At 27.1% G+C, this 17,687-nt stretch overlaps 1 protein-coding gene across 1 annotated transcript in view; it reads right to left on the bottom strand.

Annotated features, from left to right (window-relative positions):
* The window catches only part of LOC113551558 (protein Skeletor, isoforms B/C), a 93,192-nt gene that overhangs the window by 37,004 nt on the left and 38,501 nt on the right, over window positions 1–17,687 (bottom strand). The window contains exons 4-5 of the mRNA XM_026953857.1: window positions 15,649–15,730; window positions 12,420–12,531 (exon numbers count right to left, since the gene is read on the bottom strand). Of these exons, the coding sequence (XP_026809658.1) occupies window positions 12,420–12,531; window positions 15,649–15,730 (194 nt within the window). The remainder of the gene's footprint in view (window positions 1–12,419; window positions 12,532–15,648; window positions 15,731–17,687) is intronic.

Genomic DNA, 17,687 nt, shown 5'->3' with positions numbered 1-17,687 from the left:
AATGTTAAACAAAAAAAAAACTCATTAAAAAAATAAATAGTTAACAAAGTAATATTATTATAATATGTACCTAAACTAACCTTTTTTATATTAATACATCAATTATACAATAAAATTACGAGCATTTTTTTCATGCAATATTGAATAAATTATAGTAAATATTATAATATTTTTCATGATACGCTCGAAAAAATGGTAATTTTTGGCACGTAGGCGTAGTGCTCAAATAATTTGCCACCCCTGTTATAGACGTTACGTTTGAAAATTTGCCTTGAGATATAAAAAAAAAAAAATCAAGGCGATTAAAAATGTTATTCACTTTAAAAAGAACTATAGTTATTTTAATAAAATGAAACGTAAAACAATTTTTTTGACCTTGTACCTTGATTATTAAAACTAAATCTAACCATTGCAATAGGAATTCGGAAGAGTCTATATTACCATTTAATAAATCGTACAAGACCATCAGATCAGCAAATTGTATTGTTAATTCGCATTAAGTATATAATATATTATGAACAAATGTGCAAGTATCAGACATTTTTATTTTATTTCCATTGGAAAAGGCATACATCACTATAATAGAAAAGTAAAAGACCTAAATTTATAACGATATTAATACATTCAATCCCTGCATCTTATAAACGTAGGTACACGGGGCTATCGCAAATTGCAATAATTAATATCGTTGCAAAAAATGCCAGTGGGAATGTCTCGAAGAGTCGGGATATCTATTCGCGGATTGCGTTTTTTTGCGGTAAATGTTCTATTTATAAAAGGCGTTTATTGTTCACCAGTTCACCGCGTACGCGCTTTGGTGTAATTATATAAATAAATAGGATTTACCTGGGCTTTAATTTTTACAACTAAAAATAATCAATAACAAAATATATTAACATGAATATATCATATTATCACTATACCACAAACGGATTGCAATTTGTAATAACTAATTAGAAAAAATCCCAGACTTTCTGAGAATCGTATTGGATTTGAACAGAACATTGATTTGTTCATCTACACAGACATCTGTCATACCGAGTCCGATCAATGTTCGGGAGTGGGCGGCAATAATTGTTTTATTATATTATTATACTTGGAATTTAGGATTTGCGACTTACGAAACCTTTGAAAATATGGCTAACAGATCATGTCCTATGCATGGGTACTCGCTTATTATCATGCCTTGATGTGAATTTTAATATAATATGTAGATACGATGTACACGTATTTAAAGATGCAGAAAATATTATATATTTATTTTAATTAGATATCAATAGTATAATTCAAATAATTCAATACATCGATAATATTAACGAAGGTGCAACAAAACAAAGCTACCTATTACAATGTTCTATACTTCTATGTTATTATTATACTCTGTTTCAAAAGAAAATAATTGCCGACCGATTTTAGTGGTTGTTACGCATCTCTATTACATACCCGGTGTCAGAGTGATCACGTGGCTATCGAATTAATAATTGCATAATTTATATTGCGCAAAAAGTGATATTTCTCTTTTGGGCCAAATTATAGTATACGACATTAAAGAATAAAATCGTCTAGTTATCTTTTAAGACCATGATATACAATATAAATTATTAGTTATTAAAATTATAAAATATCATCAATCGAAATGTTTTGGCATATTACGAGTATAGTCTAGACTTTATTATTTTTAAAATAGTTTAACTTAATTAAAAATGATTAATTTTTTAAGAAAAAATGTATAATTTATATTTAACAACTATTCCATACCAAATTAAAAATAAAATCTCTAATATTAATGAAAATTCACATTGAATTAAAACGCAAATTACAACTGATGGGCTTTGAAAAAAAAAATCCCTTGTAATAAGTAATCACTATTGAGAAGGTATTATTTTTCTCTCTATATATCTTAACTGAACAAACTGATGATTTTCATTAAAAAAAATAATAACGAAATTATTTAAAAAACTTGCGTATGTCTACAAGACCACAATTATTACTGTAGTTTCTATTTTAATATTCTGAATTATTCTAAGTATTGACAATGCACAGATTCTGAATAAAAAAAATTTAAAACATCAAACAGTGTAAAATTCTAATTAAAAAACTACTTTTAGAGAAAAATATTTATAATTGGACTTAAATTATGCATAATGCACCGTCAATTTATATTATTTGACAATATTTTCCTCTGTATAAACAATTGCTATTCCTAGTTTCCTACGTATTATGAGTTGTAATTACAATAAGTAATGAGCATGAGTACAAAACTACTATTATAATACCATAATTTGGACAGAAAATTGTTTATTTCGTTCTTGTTTGACGACATTTGTAGTTATAATAAAACTAACGGGATCGATGAGTCATGAGATATTTTTCAATTTTACATATTATTATACATCTAATATTATTACAACAAATGGTCGTCGCTCTTAAAAATCTGTCGGATTTATACATCATTTCATATTGTATGAGAACGCGTTTACGATGTACGTTATTAATACAGTAAAACACACGATAAACAAGACGATAACGAAGAATTTGAAGACGTACAATGGTTTAAAATGTATTTCTATAATTAAACATAGATAACGGCAACGTAAATATTTTAATTTACAATCAATCAGATTCTATAAATTAAGATAACGAAGGTGACAAAGTAAATTATGAAGAAATCCAGTTTAAAAATACGTAGTTAAAAAAAAAGACCAGACAAAAAATTTTACACAATTGGAATTTGTAGTTGTATTTTAAGCTGTCTACTTTATTTTATTAAGACCTACTGAATATGTTCTTTAAATTGTAATTTATTGTTATTTTGAAATATTTAACTAATACACAATATTATGTAATTATTTACTAAAAAATTAAAATTGATTATATTCTATATTTATTAATTTTCAATTTTTGAATTTCAGTTATTGGCTGGAAAATGTTACAACCTTAATCGTATGAGAAATTGTAACTCTAAAATATGGAATTTTCCTTTTTATTCATTTGTATGGAAACCTGTTTAAAACGAAAATTTTTGTTGGTCCCATTATGCAATTCCGCACAAGATATGTTTTACTGTATTGACCTATTAATTATTATACTATATTAAGTTATATTATAATATTATTATCTGTTGAGTTATCATTAATCGTTTGATTTTCGGTGAATAATCCTCGATTGATGATATCTCATCAGTGTCGATGTTAATACCTACACATACAAATGCTGTATAGGTATAATACGTTACAGTATTATACAAGTAAGCGTTTTTACGGTCGTATATATTAATATGTTATTATTAATATTATATTTTTATTCTGTTTATCGCGAATTTGATTTTATATTTTTTGACGTCGAACACCGAACTAGAAAAATAATGTTTTAAAAAAGAAACGGCGACGACGGCACTTTCTCAGCTTTTTGCGCGCCGCCTTTCGCACTTGAGTGCGTAAGTGCGTTATAAACGTGTTCCGTGGTGTGCGTGTCTTCCGGCCTGACTTCAGCCGACCGCACGTCCATATAAAAACGTTATAATATTATGGCAGCGCGGTGACTATAATATATTATATACATTACATATTGATATTGTCGTTGTATATCGTTCGCGTCGAACTTATGCGCGATCGAATTTTAAAAAAAAAACGGTCTCATCCTCAGCGCAGAATAAATGCGTTATAGGTGTACGTGCGGGTGTGCGGGCGTGTAAGGGTGGAAATAAAAATCTCGGCACGCCTTTCGGATTTGAATTTCGAGATCTTTTTTTTTTTTATTCTGTTCTCTCATGAATAACAATATTATTTAATATATATATAAGAATAATAATAATAGTAATACGTCGTATATGTTTTATATCGCCACCGTTTGTTTCCCTATTCAAACGCATGACAGGAATACGAAACTACCCCTACAGGCCTACACTTTGTTAGCCAGACTCTAAACACAATAGATCACATCGGCCATTTAAATCTATTATTAAAATACAATTTAATGTTTTTTTTTTTTTTTAACAAGTTTCATTATCAAATTAAAATAATTAAATAGTAAAAGTTTAATCAGACAACTTATGTAGTAAATTGTGGTATTTATTTGTAAGACATTTTTTATTTTTATTTTAATCACTGTTCAGATTTACAGTACCTAAATTATATTATTAAGCTTCCATAAAATTTGAAGACATTTATTTATTTTGTTTTTATATTTCATATTTTTGTTTATCGTTTCCCATAATATAGTCAATAAACATCGTTTTTTATCATTATTTATTAAATATTCAAACTGAAAAGATAATTCGAATATTTAAAAAGAATGTATAAAATATGTAAAGTATACTACTCGTATGTATTGTATTGATATGCAAATGCAATTGTCTCCATAATTATCTTGTTTGATTTGAAACTTCAATATTTCAAAACCCTAACCGTTATTGTTTAGTGTGCTCAGTATTGATCATTTAATTTCTGAAATACAAATACATGTTCTAAATCTGTCTCGACTATAATTATAATTAATAATGCACTATATTATAACTATAAAAATATCTGGTAAACATTATTTCATGAAACATTGACCATAACTAAATTCTAGATTTGAATTAATTAACAACGGCACACGACCATGAGATAGACACATGCGACGGTTGTGAATGCGACCTATGTATTATGCTAACAAGTACTAGCGTCAGTAATGAACGCGTTGCTGAATTTTCCGTTTAATAGTATGTCTATTATTCAAGTATGAAAAAAACAAAAATAAAAAAATCGACTCCTTCTCTTCATATTGTGATTTAATCATTAAATTATCATATATTATTATTATATAAAATTAATATCATGGTCGTCATTTTCGCGCATGTCGATCTAAGTCACACGCGTGATTTACGTTGTATTTCGCGCACGCCTTTCTGTAATAAAGTCATACTATAGCCCCACAGCAATAAATAATAAAATTAATATATAATACAACCTTCGGCGTCCTTTGTACTAAATGAACTCTCAGTGTTGGTGCGTTAAAAATGTATAACGCATTAATGCGTATAACAGACCGTATCTTGCCGAGAAGAGATAAAAAAAAAAAAAAAAAAACGAAAAATAGGGACCGACACCCTTCTTATTATCACTGTAATGTATATGTGTGCGTGTGCGCGTATATATATACTTTATACTGTAGAGTTATCGTTTCCTTCCGAAAACGATTTAAGCGCGTATAATAAAGTTTTATTGGTTCGCGTACCACGCCTAATACCTGCTGCAGCTGAAGACTGACAACTTCCGTGAGTGCGCAACAGCTAGTTTTCGTTTATTATTGCGACGCACGCGGTACCACCTCGAATATTGTACCCACGATGACGTTCATAACAAGTCAATAATTATATAGAGTGATTCACCAATCAGCTCTCATCTATTTTTTCTTTTTAAGATAAGTTTGTTCAAATCATAATTTTTTGAGTTTTTAGGTATTCTTATAAGATTCTCATTTTTAAATTCACAGTTACATTTTTATACCATTTTAGAGAGGATACTACATAATATATGTAATTTAAAGAGTTAAATATGGGAAGTTTTCATGAAATCTTAAGTATTTTTATTTGGAAAAATTATACAATCTATACACATTTAGCACAACCAGCATAATAAATAATAAATATACCTATACAGTTGTTTTATTTCGTGTATGTTTTTTTTGGTAGAGCCCTAGAGATAAATACCATATAACCATATAAAATTAAGCAGGGGATTGTAGATATTATGTGTTTTTGTTTTGAGAGGGATTTTAGAATATTAGCTTATGATAGATCAGAGTAGATAGAATCGTCTATTTAATTTTAGTTTGGTGTTTTAGTCAAGTGGATGTGTTGAACCTATGTTAGACATTTGTCGAATGTAATGCTTTGGTATTTAGTTATGTCCAAGTTCGGTATAGGTTCGATGTTCAAACATACTGGCGGAAATTGATTATAGTGGAACATTTTGACTTTTGAGTATAACTAAACTTATACTAAAATATACTATTTAAATATGAATTCAAATAGTTTTAAATGTATTAGTAAAATAGTAACAACAATGATTATTTTGCAATAAAAAATGTATGTAGAAAAACTGTTATACACACTGAAAACTTACAAGTAAAATATTTACAGCAGATTTACCAAATGATTCAGAAAAAGAAGAGTACTTTATCTATTTCGTAGTTAAATTTTTTTTTAATTTTAACACTCACTCGTTAGTAATAAATAAATAATAATAAAAATAAAAAAACACAAAATAAAGAATCTTTATAAGTGAATGATTTGTGATTTAGAAAATCATTAAGTTATCTGAAAAAAATGCCAAGACAGATAAAGGCCTTATCTACATATTGTGGACCTTGGTAAAGCTATACTGAAAATACTATCTCCGTAACTTTATAACTCGCAAACCATTTTCAGAGATAAATTACGGGCGGTGTCAGCGTAAGGCATCCTCGTAAAAAGTATTCCGAGACGATGCAAACTTTCTTTTGTAATGAGAAACACTTTTTTTAATTGTAAATTGTTAAGAAGATGTTTTTTTTAAATATTACTTTATGTTAAGAAATAAATTGAAATTCAAATGGATAATATTTATTAGTTATTTAATTTCAATATCAAGAATAAATAGCTATTTATGATAGCAGATTTAAAAAATTGAAAGCTAGGGAAATTTGTTTGTTAGAATAAATAATGTTATTAATTTATAAAAATGAATCGAGTATAATATTAAATTTTTTATTTAGAAAATATACTAAATTTATCTTATATATTTTAGATAAAATCGCTATTAAAAGACTATTATATAAGGGTAACGAAAGGTATATTTGCGTTTATAACGAACATACTTATTCACCGGTAATTCAAGTAGTACCATATATAGTATATAATTATATTATAATATACTTATTACTTATATTCAGTCTTTTTTCTATGCAATTATAGTCTACGTGTTCCATCTTTTATATAATGCTTTGTGCGTATGTGTGTGTGTGTGTGCGTGTGCGAGGAGAGGGTTATTAGATTCCCTTAACCTAACCAACGGGTTTATAACGATCCCTTATACATTGAATATTAATGAGTCTTAATTTTTTACCACTTGACATTATTACAATATATACCTACTGTGGCCTGCTATGAAAAACATAATAATATACATATAGATCATAGAAAGTTATGTAATCACATTCTAATTTTCCTGTTTGTTACAGCACGTATACGTCTGTATTATAAATATATATCTTATATGGTAAATTACCAAAGCATGGTTACTTCTATTTTTCGTTTAATAATGAATTTATTCAAATTTTGATATTTGGAAATTTGCTTGGTGAATCCTCCTGTATTCAATACGGCCTGTAGTTATTACGAAACCTCATTTTTCGATTTACTACCGTTATATTTATATTAAATATATATATATTTAATACAGCGAAGCTATACGGTTCACTGGATATAATATGGTGCTGTTTACGGCTCTCCGTAATACGTGTACAGAATCTTTAACGTGATTTCGAATTAAATATACCATTGTACGTTTCAATCAATTTTGGAATTCTCAGTACCTACGGAGGTTTGAGTGTTATTGCTATTATATTGCGTAGTTTCGAGAAACTTTTTAACTTTTATGATATTATACACAGCTTATAACATAGTTTCGCAAAGAATTTACGAGTGAATTAAAAAAATAATAATTGAATAAATGCTGGTTCTATATTATATTTTACAGGATGATTCACCTGGCATAATTACTCATATATTTTATTCCTTTAGTAATGCATTTATTTAAATTCTGATTTTTAGAATTTTGAATTATATTTAAAGAACATATTTTCAAATTTTCGAGATTATTTTTGTATTATTGTAAGAATGGTGATAGAAACTTCGATTTTTCAATCGAGAACCCCCGTTTTGTAAACTATTAAGTGGATTTTTTTTTTGAAAATGTTGATGCCTATAGCTTATTTAAAATTTGAACTACTAATTTGTTAATTATTTAAATGTTTATACGAAGAATAATAGTTCTTATAAAAGGTTTTATAAAAATATAAAATAATTATAATATTGAAACTAATGTTTATTGTACGTGAAGTATTTTACAAATTATAAAATATATATTGATAGATTAATACTAATGTTCAACATTTTCAAATCAGTATAGCTACATATTATTTTCCATACCAATTATTACAAATCTATGTGCATAATAACTAAAATACTACGGGCCACATATAAATGAGGAAAATTTTCATATGGAACCGTATTTTTCAGGGAAATAATTATCCGGACTAGATTTCTTGTAGGGAAAGATATTTCAAAAGAATGGTTTAATAAAGGAATGATATTTTCAAGGATTAATATATTTTTGGAACGATATTTTTTTAAACAGTCTTATCTCAGGAAAATATATAGCAGTAAATTAAAAACACGGAACCGTATTTTTCAGGAATGGTATAAATTAGGAAAATACCGCTCAGGACTGTATAAATCGGGACGACATTTTTGAGTATATTATACACGTGGATCCGTATTAATCTAAAACTATATTAGTCTAGAAAATAAAGCATAGGACTGAATAGGACAGGACAGTTATTTATAGGAAAATATTCACGAGAAATAGTATTTAAAAGAAATATTATTTTTTAAGAAAAATACGGAAAGATATTAAAATATAATTAAATCTTATTTACTTATATGGAATTATTAAGTGATAAGCACTTGTCTGAAAAATTATAAGAGTGGTAGGGTAATTATAACCATGCAGGTTATACTGTGGTTACCCAGTGATCCACTTGAGGTGGTGTTGTATAGCAAGTCGAGGGATATTTTCGTTTTTTTTTGTCCGAGTGAGCGCAGCGAGCGAGTGGCAACGCGGGCATCCGTATTTTTCTTATAAAATACTATTTCTTTTTAATACTATTCCTCATGAATATTTTCCTATGAATAACTGTCCTATTCTATTCAGTCCTATGCTTTATTTTCTCGACTAATACAATTTTAGATTAATACGGATCTGCGTGTATAATATACTCAAAAATGTCGTCCCGATTTATACAATTCTGACCGATATTTTCCTAATTTATATCATTCCTGAAAAATACGGTTTAAATGCAATTCCTCTACTATATCATTTATTTGATATACCGTTCCATGAAAATACCAATCTTAGATTTTTTTTCCTTCTGCATATTTTCCTGATTCATACAGCCCTCCAATACTACACGTTATAATTTTATACGTTACGTTTGTATCTTCATCGGACACTCCGTACAAAGTACAAAAATATCTCAAGAATTTTAAAATATAGTCTTTAAGTATATTTAGGAATTTCTAAATGCAGATTTGAAATAACTGCATTATTGCAGAAAAAAGTGGGGGGAAATGCTAGGTGAATCACTCAGTATATATTATTATGGTTATACTATATATATAGCCAACAACTACCTAACTTATGACTTTTATTTAACTTTTTTTTTAAATAAAAGAAAATTTTTAAAATCGAAATTTGATTCTACACAGTATAATAAATATAATAAATAAAAGGAATTATTTAAAATAGCTTAAAATTATAAAAACAGTTACTATGAATTATAATATTAAAGACAGACAACGGAATGCTACTAAATAATTATACTTACAAATAAAAAACGAATACTAAGTAACGTAAACAATGTTATCAATAAATAACAATAAATTACACCATGAAGATGTATTATATAATTTTTTTTAAATATTAAAATTTTATATTTAGACTTTATAGTGATGTTTAATTATGAGAATTTATTAATTAAACTATATAATAATATATTATTTTGCTGCATACAAGATTTAATTTGTATGATAACATTAATAACTGTAAACAATTCAGTGAACACATTGATACCATAGTATAATAAACACGTATTTTGCGTATATATAAATATATATAAAATTTAAAAAAATCAAAACAAATTTGTCGTGCGTTAAAACATTGTCATTCGTTTTCAACGATTATTTCTGCGGTTACATATAATATAATAAAAACACAATAATATAATAAACAGAACGAGTGATAGACGTGTGTCTAAGAAGTGATCTCTCAGAAACGAGTGTTGATGATGATTAAGAAAAAAGGGGGGAAAATAGAAAAACAGAATCCCGTCGGCTGTCCGCGAAAAGTACGCTTGATTGTTGTAAACGGTTTACTTTTATTCTGTGATTTTCAAAACGCCGCTGTGGCAAAAAGTGTAATATTGATTTTGTGCCACTCTGTAAGTACACCGCACTGGTAGACGGCAGTTTTCAGTCACGGCCATCACTCGTCGTCGACCGAGGATAATGTAAGTGTGGTGGGGTGTGGATGGATGGTTGAGCGTTGGACCTATTACTTTGGAAAAAATGAAACAAAAAAAAAAAAAAACAGAGCGTACCGCGGGAGAAGGTGAACGAGGGAGAAGGATAAAGTTTGAATTTCGACGCTGACAAAAGCCGTAAATAAATATATGAGGAGGATTTATATTACTTTTCTCCCCGCAATAGTTCGATGATGAAATAATAACATAATTCCGGTTCATTTTTGAAAAAAATATACGCGCGTGTATAAAAAATACGATATTATGTATACATATTTAATATCGTATCTTAGTTTTGATTATTATTATTATTACGAAATTATATTATATACTATGGCTTTAAGTTTGTTTTTCTTAAAGTTTTTTCGTCCGATCCGGGTGATAATATTATTAATTGAAAGGAACTATCGTGAGTTATCCGTCGCATTCCGTCGTGATTGTCATGCATACCAAAATACATTAAGGTACACGCATATTATTATAGGCCCAGTGATTCTTTTAAAATAAACACTTATTTTCTTAAAAAGTATTACATTTTTGAACTGCAGAAAATATATTTTTGATTTTTGTATCTAAAGTAGATTATTTTTTGACAACTCCGAATAAATAACAATTTAATTTTAAAAGAGTAGTTAGGTAATTATAGTTATAAGTATTACACTTTTTGATTAGTTGCATGTCATGGCACATGAGTATTTGAGGTATTTCAAATATGTCGGCTTATTATTATGCGATCATTTAAACTTTAAATATGTATAACTAATCAAGTAACTATTTAGGTATTTGATATTCAAATTTTATACATTACTGAAATTATAATCAATACAAAAAAAATATATTTCCAAATACATTAATACTTTTAAAAAAATTGAGTAATTCAATTTAAAATACAGCCACGGTTTCTTACAATTATTGTAATATAGTATACAATATATTGTTTAGGGGGGCGTGGTTATAATTTCCAGAAACAAAACTTTTTTTTACTTACTTTGTGAATTTCCGAGCTCACAACTTTCACGGTAGAAAAATAATAAAACAAACTATTGTGCAACACGCCAGTGTGCGGGTTTTATTGTTTTCGATTTTTCGCGATGTGACGCGTGCGTAATGCGTATTATATATGCATACATAATAGTATAATAGGTGCGTGTGGTTTAATCAGTATTATACCGACTTGGTATTTTATTTACACGGACTTTAACGCCGTTTTGTTAAAAACACGGGTATCCGTGTTTTTAAATACACGTGAAATAGGGGGACTTCTAATGCCGAGAAAAAAAACGCATGAGACGATTTTTCATGAAATTGTATACGCCACGAGTTCGCAATAATGTGAGGCTCTAAACCAACGTGGTACATACATGTATATAACATCGATCCAAACCATTTCGCGTAGGATGTCTAGAAAAAGTAAACGTTTGGTATGACATTAATGTACAGGGTTATTCAAAATGAATCACCTGATGCTTTGCATCTTACTTCCTAGCAGTGGTGTACGCAGAATTCGTGTAGGTAGTAGGGGGGTTACTACTTCACATTTATGTATATATATTATACATAAAAGGTTTATTCCAAATGTAAATGTAATATTCTATAAATAAATCATTATTCATGATTTACTTATAGGGTGTTAAACCCCTACGTACTCTTCCGGTCAGTACGCCACTGGTTCCTAGTTCAACTTCATATTACATTATATTATAACTACTTTTATCGAGGATATGTGTACGTTCGCTCATCTCCTTCAATCAAAAATGAGCTTAACAATAAGCGTAGTCAATTACAAGGGATATGCATAATGGAATGGATTTAAATTCCGACTAGATATTATCATTTGACCATAATAAATTATTGATATGACTGTTATTGAATCCCATATAAAACATTTGTAGGTATCATTTAATAAATTTGAAATATTATTATTTTATTTAATGTATCCCGTAATACTCTAAACTTAAAAACTAAAAATAGATATTAAGCAATCGGATGAATCCTTTTGAATTACTCTATTTATATACATTTTATGTGTGTGATTGGGTGTGTGTATTCGTACGCAAGAACGGTGTAAAAAATGAGATTCAATAGGTTTCACTCACCGTAAACCGCCTACACCAGACTGACAGCCATTTGATGTCTTTGATACGTTTTCCGCCCGGCAACCGCAATATGATGTTTGAATTGTTGTGCGTCTGTAGCGGGGGCGGTTCCCTGTGAAACAATAACAACGATCCGATATATTATACGTTATTCTATTATCGTAATGTATGGTTCCATCTTTTAGTCACTAATCTTTCAAGCCCCAATAAAATATTGATAAGATTATGATTGTAGTATTCCGAACACAAAAGTTCATATAACCAATAGCTTAATCTGTTCTATATTTATCTGTCATAGATTTTACCTATTATATTATATTACCATATTGCACCCCAAAGAAAAATATTATCATATAAATTGTAGTAACAGCTTTAATGTTTTGTCGGCAGGCAAATCGAAAAATATAATATAAATTAAGAATTATACATACTATAGATACGTGAGTATTATTTGACATCAAAATAAACCTAAATAAATGATAAAAAGTGAAAAAAATGATTTATTAAAAATATAAATAGTTTTCATTTCATTATATTAATTTAGCTAAAAATATCTTTTCAGTATTTATAAATATATTATTATAGTAAGCAAATAAAACAAATACTCTAAAAATATAAGTTTCAACGAAAACTTTGTATATAATAATAATAGTATGTATAGAAATTATTACTAATTTATATATAATACGTGTTAAGTGTATAAATATTTATCTAGGCCGAAAAAAAAATCACATTGTATAGAATATTGTTTACGGGATATAGTATTATTGATAATATTAAATGCAAAACGATGTTATATTTTCTGCGTAACCGATTTAAGTATAATAAAATACAATAATATATTGTATTATTTTTCTATGCATATAATAATAAAGATAGGGTTGGCGTATATAAAAAAAAGGTTATATTCTAGGAAATGCAGATTTTTATAATAATAATCATACGATTTTGTTTTTCAAAATGTACGATGGCTGAAAAATAATCACTCACGTCTTAACTCTTTATATTCAAACAATGGTACGACAACGAATTTGCTTCGTACACAATCGTCAGTCGTCAAATATAATAATATATTATGTTATTCACAAGGGACATATTTTATTTGTTAATCTATTATAATATATTATCACAGTACAGTATTCATAATGAAGAATTTTAGTACTTGTTACACCTTATTTATGTCATGGTGTAGAATATTTTTTTAGGTAGCCAGTAAATGAGATAAATTAGAACACACTTTAATTTGTACATTTTAAAAATAAATTGTCACACTTATCAGATACTAGAAAAGTGGAACCTCGACAGTTGTGTAGCAATATTGCCTGCTTTTGCCGCCGTGGTGTTATTATTTTAATAGTGAACTGCATTCTAATAAAAACTATAAACATATTATTTTAAAACCCGATACCTAACAGTACTTACACAAATTTAAATTTAAATATATCAATGGGATAATGAAATGTAATTAATTTAATAGCAATCAACGAATTAGTTGATGTTATTATACTTATGAAAAAAAATTATCAAACATTTGTAATTCTTAAGTTCTTATTAAAGATATAGTTATAAATCAGTGAACTAAATTTGTTTAACTAAAATAAAATACTATAGGCTATACAATTTTTATTTTTATTTACTATTGGATTTAATTACATTATTATTATATTAGTATTATTCTTTAAAGATTCTCACTTAGATTGCAGTGAAATTTTAATAATATTAATATATTTTTGTTCGTTTAAATACTGTTAAATAAATAAATGTTATTATTATATGACATTATAAACTTTTTAGTATAAAGTATTAGGGTAAACATTTTGTATTATATTTATTGACTTTAAATTTTAATTTTTGGTATAAAATCAGAACTGAATAATTCTTATAAAATTATGGTATAGCAAATATAATATTATTTAATATGGGAAAATGTCGATCTACCGAAGACAAATTTTCAACAGGACGCTTTTAATTTTGCTTATTTTATTTTATTTTCATAAAATAGCTATCTAACTAAATTAATTTTACGTTTTATATTTATTAACTAAATAAAAACGCAAGTAGAGTGATTTTTGCACTGCAAAAAACACTTACCTATGTAAAGTAGTTGGAATAAACTATAAACCTAAGATACGTTCTAGAAATCGCTCTACATACATTACGCACGTAGGTACCACTTATTCGGGTTACCGAATAAAATTATAATAATATGTATTTGCGTATTGGGCTTACAGAATTCGTCACGGTGCAGACTTTGCTATACCTACGTATACATTATATAAATCCACGTTCAACAAATCGATCGATGTTCAATATAATATATACAGTGAATAAGTATACGTTAATGGTAATTGTATTTAAACTATAAAAAGTAGATGTGTATAATGGGTAAGAGCATACGAAAAGTGTAAAGTACTGGCTAAAGGTACCTAGAGATCGAGTGTCTAAAATATGAAACCATTAGAATTTCCAAATATTATCCCGTCATTAATTATTATACTAAGCAGTATTACATTGTGTTGTGCCTTTGATATGTATAAATTAAGTTAGGGTGCAGGTATAATATGTATACCACTGTTATAATAAATAAACATTATTAGTATGTAAAACCTAGTTGAGAAAACAATTATAGTGATCAAATTTATAATTCAGTCCTTAGTCAGTAAATATTAGTAGGCCAATAACAATTATGTATATCAACATAGTAAAATAGATTAAGCTATGATATACAAGGAATAAGAAAACACGGAAAGTGGTTCTTCGGCGATGATCGCTTGATACGTTCACTGTATAGAACGCCATCATGGTGTCAATAAAGTAAGTGCTAATATTTTAGTTGTCTGTGTTTTTATTGGTATAATAAATATTATACCAATAATATCTAACAATTTATATTAATTCGATTTTAATCTTTATCATTATTTAACTAATATTCTGATACAATATTTTTTTTAAACTATAATTAACCATCTAGCACAAAAAACGCATAATTTTATAATAATTGATTGCTTTGGATTAACTATTTATCGTTTTGAATTTTAGAAACATACGTTTTAAATTATTCAAGAAAAATCATATTTTAAATACTTATGAAAATTAGTTTAAAAATAAAATCTAATTATTCATAATGGGAATCATTATTATATTATACAATACTTCGTTATTGTAGCATTGTCTAAATTTAAATTCAAAACCTATTTGCTAAACATTACACAGTGTTGTATATACTTACATTGCCGGATAGTCCTCAGGATATGGAATGGTAAATCCATCCGGAGAAATTCTTGATGATTTCCCAGCCCAAAAATAAGCAGCTGTAATATAAATAAAACACATATATTAAAATTTACGTAAAAATGTTTTTTTTTTTTTAATAAACAAAAACTAGTGTTAGGTAAATTGCATATTGTTATACTCGAATATTAATTTTTGTCATAATAAATTAATTCTAATAATTCAATTTATATACAAATTATGACATAATATTATGACTAATATTACATGGTATATATAACACAAACCATTACAAATATTGCATTTCTCTAAACTGTTTCAATTATGTGAACATAATAAATTGCATAAATTATTAAGGAACTGACTAAATAGCAGTTTACAGTTATCATTTATTTATAATTTATATTTTTAAACACTTAATTATTACTTATTAAAGTTAACGATTAATCAATATTTTAAGAGCTTTTTTTAATATTCAATAGGCTTAAATGATAAAAATGAAAATTTAAAAAAGTATGATTTAATCGAATTTAATTATAACAAATAATATTAATTTATTATAGCCCATAAAATATTATAATATAGTTAGTGAAATTACAATATAGAATGGTACATTCTCTACTGTTCAAATTATGTAGCTAAGTACTCGTATACGATGTTCCTATATGAATAACATTATTTTTAAATATTTTTAATATTTCTAAGAAAAATGGTTAAATTTGGAATAAAAAAATAATAGACAATTAATAGTTGAATAAATAAATAAATATTTGTTTGTAATTACTGAATAATCAAAAAAAAAATGTATATATATATATATTTTCAAAATTATTAAATTATTTATACTGTTTAGATAATAAATGTTTTGTGTTAAAATAATCACTGTATATTATATGTATATACACTGAATCAAAAATATACAACTCAAAGATAGACGGTGCTCATCCACTTTCACCAGCTAATGAGCGAAATGTGAATGTATATGTACACCAATAAGTCAACAAGTGACGATAGCAGCGTATTGTCGGGAAAAGAATGAATGCTCGCACAATAGAAGGGTTGAACCTTTCCATTCACTCAAATAGTTCGACCGATAATCATCGTTGTACATATTATATATTATTACTACATGTATATATCTACGATTAGTTATAACTACGGCAACGAGTTGTATAGTTATACAGAATGATTCATAAGTCTTCACCCGAATAAAAATTGATATAGCGTCAATAAATTGCAATAAACAACATATTATATACCATTGTGAGAATAATATGATTGAGTTTATTGTCGTTGAGTGTATTGCAGAGTTGTGCGAATTCATTCTAATGATAAAGAAACTACCGTAAGTTAGTATCGAGATGAAACACAATTCAATAAACAAATAACGTATTCGAATACCGTTAGTATAGGTGTGTAATGGATGACTATCATTGGGATCATATTGAACGCACATATTTGAAATATACTGTATTAGACCTTAACCGTTTTAAGAATATTTTTTACTTCACCCCGTCGTCGTTATAACTTTTAAAATAAATATGAATTTTTGAAATGGAAAAAGACTTTGCAATCACCTTTTTTGTATGTGTATATTGTTAATCTGTTGTTTTAGTTTAAAGTCACGGATAAAATAATATGATAGTGTATGGATACCGGATAGTAATAATAATAATTTACGAAATACAACTGCTTACCAGGTATCGAAAACAACTAAACATGTTTCGAGTATTGCAAAACATGTTGACATGCATATTTTAATACACACACTAGTTTCACGACCAATCTATATGCCAAGTTGATTAAAAATCAGTTATTATAATATTCAATTCAAACATAAACATTATAACATAATACATGAAGTGGTTTAATAATAAAATTTCAGACTACAAATTAATCCCTATAAACACGTCACACGCTTATTATTATAAGTGGTGCAAGTATAGTAAATAATGGTAGTTTAAATTAAATCGTATAATTTTGATAGATGTAAAAACGTTGTGATCAGAGTAATAGTTTCTGGAGTAGGTGTAAAAA

Source organism: Rhopalosiphum maidis, chromosome 2 (genome assembly GCF_003676215.2).
Source record: "Rhopalosiphum maidis isolate BTI-1 chromosome 2, ASM367621v3, whole genome shotgun sequence".
NCBI lineage: Eukaryota > Metazoa > Arthropoda > Insecta > Hemiptera > Aphididae > Rhopalosiphum > Rhopalosiphum maidis.
The sequence above is the reverse complement of the archived record's forward strand: the minus strand, read 5'-3'. Positions and strand labels throughout refer to the sequence as shown.